Below are 5,490 nucleotides of genomic sequence, written 5' to 3'. Positions count from 1 at the left end.
TTTGTTTTAAAGGGGACTCCTTGTCTTCTAGAGATGCGTGGAAATGTTTACAGGTGGAATATTAGGTCTGGGTTATGCTTTAAAATAATCGGGGGGCGGGGAGTACGGAGGAAAAAGGCTGGCTGTGAGCCAACACACCGCTGAGGCTGCTTTAGCCTGTGCTGGAAAGTTTCTGTGATGGAAGGTCAGAGAGCCCCCAACTAGCCACAAAGGACCGGCCTTGGCGGAGCTTGGCCAGACTCACCCTGCTGGCAGGCTTTGGGGTGTTTGATGTAAGATACGGACTTCGTGCACAGCGACCAGACGGTGACCCGCAGCTGTCGGGAGAGGGGAGAGAAAGCACACAGGATGAGTCCGTTTCCAGAGAACCAGAGCCAGGTCGTCGGCCCCCAAGCAGCAAACCGAGCACCCAGCTGACGTCAACGATTCCAGGATGTTCTGCCTCCGAAGGAGAGAACCCAGCTCAGGGCTTACATTGTTACCGGTGCTCTCCATTTGCAGTTTTCATTTTGTAACAATATTACTCGAGTGACACAAAGTTAAGTACAAAAGCATTTTAGTTCTAATTTCAAAGTAACCAGTGTTTACACTGTAATAAACGTAAAATGGTTCCTTTGTCCGAGGAGCCTCTTTATGTAGAAAACCCACTGGGATGCTGTCTCCACCGGACAGCTGTGAGGGGACAGACACCCTGAGAGGTCAAATGCCTGCGTGTTTAGACGCATCCACCTGAGGGCTCCAGAGCCAAGATGGCCACTCCCCGGCACCGACGCGAGTGGTCAAGAGCGGAACAGGACTTAAAGCTTAGGGATAACTTTTATAAAAAATGTGCAGAGCTATATACCATGAAATCACTGCTGAGAAGAATGATTCAGCTTCAACGCAATCTCAGCTAAAACATCCTAGCAGGATTTTTTTAAAAGAAATTGACAAATTCATTCTAAAGTTGATATGGAAATGCAAAGGTCCGAGACTAGCCAAAATAACTTTGAGAAAGGACAAAATTGGAAAACTCACACTGAGTTTGGATTCCAGACTGGAATCCAGTTTGGATTACGACATAAAGGTGTCATAATCAGGAGAGTGGTATCAGCACAAAAACAGACAAACATGTCAATGGAAAAAGATGGAGTCCAGACACGGACCCGCGCACAGACCAGCGCTGATTTCTGACAAAGGTGCAGAGTGGAAAAAGGCTACACGTTCAAAAGAGGTCACATGGGTAAACTTAGGAGCCAAAACCACAAACTTCCAGAAGAAAACAGAAGAAACGCTGATCTCAGGTTGAGTGCGGATTTCTTTCGACACAAAACGTACAAATCATAAAAGAAAAAATACCATGATAAACCCCACACGAGCCTGAGCCACATATATAAAATAAACTGTGTGTGTGCGCGTGTATGCGTGTGCGTGTGAAAGAGACAAGCTTGGGAAGCTCTCCACCTCACTAACAACTAGAGAAATAAAAAACCCAAAATGCAATACCACTGCAGCTCTATTGCACTGGCAATCATTTCAAATATGGATACAAACACGGTGGACAGCTGGACACCACTGCCTAAAAGCGGATAACCCCAGGTTACAACCAGGAGAGACCATCTCCAGAGGAGCGCGGTGTCCCACAGGGTCTCAGCAGCGGCAGACAGATCGTAACAACTCAAAAGTCCAGCAAAGGCAGAATGGCTAATGGCCATTCCTTTAGCTTAATGGCCTGGGGTGGATATTAAAACATATATTAAATATACGTTAAAAATTCCGAAAAATGTATAAAAAAATGGGGTCAGTTCTATAAAGTTTTACTGCCTATACTATCATGTAACTCTTGGGTCATCAAAAAAGTCATGACGTATGTTTGCGACAGATGGCACTAGTTCATTTTTGGAAGTACTAGAGTCATTCGCATCTATGTTATTGCTATGTCATTTGACAGCTGACAGTTCTAGCTTCATTNGTCTGATCACAGTGGAGACAGATAGGCCACGAGGGGTCACAGGAAAGGGAAAATCTGTTTCTAAGAAAACAAATGGCATCTGAAATCTGTCTGGGCAGAGAGGCCTCTTTCTCATGAAAAAAGAGAAGGGAGCACTTGCTCACTGCTCACATCTGCTCTCCGCGGCCCTGGGAGGAGGGCAGGCAGGGCGGCCCAGCGCCCGCCGCGGGCTCTTCTCGGCTTCCTTATACACCACCTGGAAGACAGGACGGACAGCGGGCAGGGGCGGTGGCAGCGCTCGGTCATGGTGACGTCTGACCCAAACACAGGGTGCTGCCACTGTGGGTATGAGGACCTCATGGGTTCCCCATGTGCGTTCCACCCGCGAGCCCACTCTATAAGAACCGAGGTGACAGAGGGGCTTAGCTGCCACAGCTGGTCACGCAGCCAGTGAGCAAACACAAGCATTTCAATGGTGACAAGTGACAGGCCCAGGGAACAAGGAGTATCTGTGACCTGAGGCCTGACAGGCAAGGGGCGAGCGGCCCACACTGGGTGGCAGGTCACAGGCAGGCCGGCCATGCCCCACGAGTGAAGTCTGTGGAGGCTGAGGTCAGCCTGCTCTGACTGGCCTCTGGCGTCCCCGTCTTCCAGCTCCTGGGCCGTCTGGCCCTCCCTCCTCCTGTCCGCACTTGGACACCTCGGCTCCTGGGCCCCCTGACCTCAAAGCCCCACCAGCTTCCCTGTCTCTTACTCAGGCCTCTCATCTGTGAGCAAACTCCCCAAGGCCAGGGCTCCTTTCCGGGTCCTCAGCTGTCCCCCCAAGGCCAAGGTTTCTGCCTGTACCCCAGCTGCCCCCCATGCCTGCTGGATGAACGGACACACAGTCTCATCTCAGGACCTTTGCACTTCCTGTTCCCACTGCCTCAAACAGCGGCTCCCCAGATCCTGTCCCAGCCATCCCTCGGCAGGCAGCCGTCCTGCCCACCCTGGGGAGACCCCCAGCTCTCCCAGCCCTGGCCCCCCATTCCACAGGGCAGGGGGTCCGTCAGCTCTTTTCCGACCATGGCCTAGAGCCTGGCGCTGACCAGCAGGGGACCTGGGACGCTGTGCAGAGAGCAGGGGCAGGTCTGAGATGGGCCATCAGGCAGGAGGGGCAGGGCCAGGGCACTGCCGTGGCTCCTCTGAGAACGCAGATAGGAAAGCCACAGGCCACTGGCAGAACGTGCCACGTGACAGGCTGCAGTCACTGGTTCATGGTGACAAAAGCTCCTGTGGCACAGCCAATAAGAGCAGTGAAAACGCAGTTTCTACCCTACCCCCCAAACGCGGCTCAACCAGAAACACCTCCACTTACTATTTTAGGGTCACCAATGGTTGCAGGATGTCCAAACTCTGTGATCACCTTCCACGTCACGTGATTCAGCACGCGCACCTGAGGAGAACAGCACGTGTGGTGAGGCCGCCGGCCACACACACTGATCCCGCTGGGCCGTGGGGTCACCGCGGGCGGGCGCTTGTCCCACCTTCCCGTCATAGCTCCCGACCGCCAGGAACTGACTGCTGGGGCTCCAGGCCACGGACTTGATGCCCAGGGACCACTCGTAAGCACAGTACGCTGACAGGAGCCGGCCGTCCAGGGAGTAGAGCAGGATCTTATACTGCAGGCGAGATAGTCCGGTCGCTCTGTAAGGTCAAACTAACCTGCAGCAGGTAAAAGCCAGCCTCCCAGAGTGTGTGAGATGGACAGACAGGTGGAGACACGGAACCAGAGTGCAGCCGACACTGCCCTCCGTGGCGGTGGGGACGGGCTGTCAGCTGGAAGGGAGGGCGTCACTGGAGAAGCAAGGGTGAGACTTGCAAAACAAGGGGACACGGGGCTGGTGACGGCAGCATCTAGAGGATCAGATACACATGGGGAGGCGCGCTCACCTCCAAACAGGTGTCCCACGCGGCCAGCACACAGCCGTTCGGGGCCCACTCAATGCCCGCGAGATCCTGGGTGTCGGTATCAAAGTGCTGCCAAAGGGAAGAGGGAGAAACGGGTTCAACTAGCAAACACTGTCTTAAACAAAATACACTGTGGTGTGTAACTGTTTTTCACACGTCCAGTATTCCATTTCCTTATACAGAAATGGACAAAAATAAGGGCCGGTGAGTGGCTCAGTTGGTTAAGAGCTCGCTCAAGAGTGTGAGCTCTGAGCAACAGCGGTTCGATGCCCAGCCTGAGCTGAGCTGCTGCTGAGCTGCCTAAAGGTGGCAGGATGGCTCAGCTAGAAAAAAAAAAAAAAGTTAAGAAATGGACAAAAACGCCTACAGGTCCTTCCTGCCCTGTTAAAACCCCGCGTGGGTGGTGAGGACCCGGGGGAGCCAGCCCACAGCCTCTCGCCGGCCCTGCGGGCGCTGCCTCCCACCATCTCTCCTCCCCTCTTCTCCCTGGACTCGGGGCTGATGAGGCGCCTTGGGCTCTGACACCATTCCAGAGGCTTCTCTGCCTCTGTCCTGTCTCTGCCCTGCCTTCAGCCGTGAGCACCTCCAGGCAGGGCTCTGAACCCCGGGTCCCTCGGCCCCTCTGGAAGTCTTGACCAGTGCACACACTCACCAGCTAAATTCAAGTTCACTCCCCTTCCCGATAAAGCAACACACACGCAAATACCACTAAACTAATAGAAAAGGAGAAGGGCTCCCATCTGATGGCAGAGTAACACACACCGAGTCTCAGAAACGCTTCGCCGTACGCAGCGTTTATGGGTGTCACTTGCAGTCACACACTGGACCTTGCCCTTTGCAGATAGAAAGTCACGTTTTCCCAAACTACATGAAGGGGCCCTGAGAGCTTAAAGGACACACACGGCACCCACTCCCCATCTTGTCCACTCATCCCTGTTGGGAGACAAGCGTCTCACCCGCAGCAGCTGCCAGTCGCTGCAGACAAAGACGCTCACGTAGTCCTTGCAGTCCCTCCTCTCGGCCAAGGCCAGGTAGCGGCCGTCCCTGGAAAAGGAGATTCCTACCAGCAAGAGGAGAGAAAGAGCCCGAGATCAGGGAGCCAAACAGGAGACACCACAGCAGTCATTTTCAGGAAGAATGACAAAACAAAAGCAGAGGCCAGAAGAGGGAGCGCAGCACAGTTTCCTGGGGACAAGGACAGTGCTCACACGGGAAGGACGCAGTGACCTGCCAGGGAGGGATCTGTGAAAGACACGAAGACCTGCCCCCGAGAGCCACAGACCGTTACAGAAAAATGCAGCACCTCATGGGTTGGCTTCTTTTTAGAAAATAAATTATAGGAAACCCAGCTAGTTGGAAGTCAGCTTGTCATTACATTTCTTATTTTTACTTTTGAATTTAATTATTTGGAAGAAATAAATTTAAGAATTTGGAAATAAACTTGAGTTGAGATGTTAAGCTGTACTTTCCAGTTCTGTATCAGCTGAAAAGCCCTAGGTCACACCTCACATTTCATGCGTCAAAAGAACATCCTGCCACTGGAGAAATGTGCCTGCAGTCTGGAGAGACACTAATATTCAAACTTAACAATAAAAAAGAAATGCGCAGCT

The 5,490-nt window shown here is 52.8% G+C and overlaps 1 protein-coding gene across 1 annotated transcript in view; it reads right to left on the bottom strand.

The window, feature by feature from the left end:
- Window positions 1-5,490, bottom strand: part of WRAP73 (WD repeat containing, antisense to TP73) — a 23,223-nt gene that overhangs the window by 7,202 nt on the left and 10,531 nt on the right. The window contains exons 4-8 of the mRNA XM_019658432.1: window positions 4,837-4,956; window positions 3,863-3,949; window positions 3,457-3,591; window positions 3,288-3,365; window positions 2,102-2,186 (exon numbers count right to left, since the gene is read on the bottom strand). Of these exons, the coding sequence (XP_019513977.1) occupies window positions 2,102-2,186; window positions 3,288-3,365; window positions 3,457-3,591; window positions 3,863-3,949; window positions 4,837-4,956 (505 nt within the window). The remainder of the gene's footprint in view (window positions 1-2,101; window positions 2,187-3,287; window positions 3,366-3,456; window positions 3,592-3,862; window positions 3,950-4,836; window positions 4,957-5,490) is intronic.

The sequence above is a fragment of the Hipposideros armiger genome, unplaced genomic scaffold (genome assembly GCF_001890085.2).
Source record: "Hipposideros armiger isolate ML-2016 unplaced genomic scaffold, ASM189008v1 scaffold_284, whole genome shotgun sequence".
Lineage (NCBI taxonomy): Eukaryota > Metazoa > Chordata > Mammalia > Chiroptera > Hipposideridae > Hipposideros > Hipposideros armiger.
Note: the sequence above shows the minus strand (reverse complement) of the source record. Positions and strands in the feature narration are given on the sequence as shown.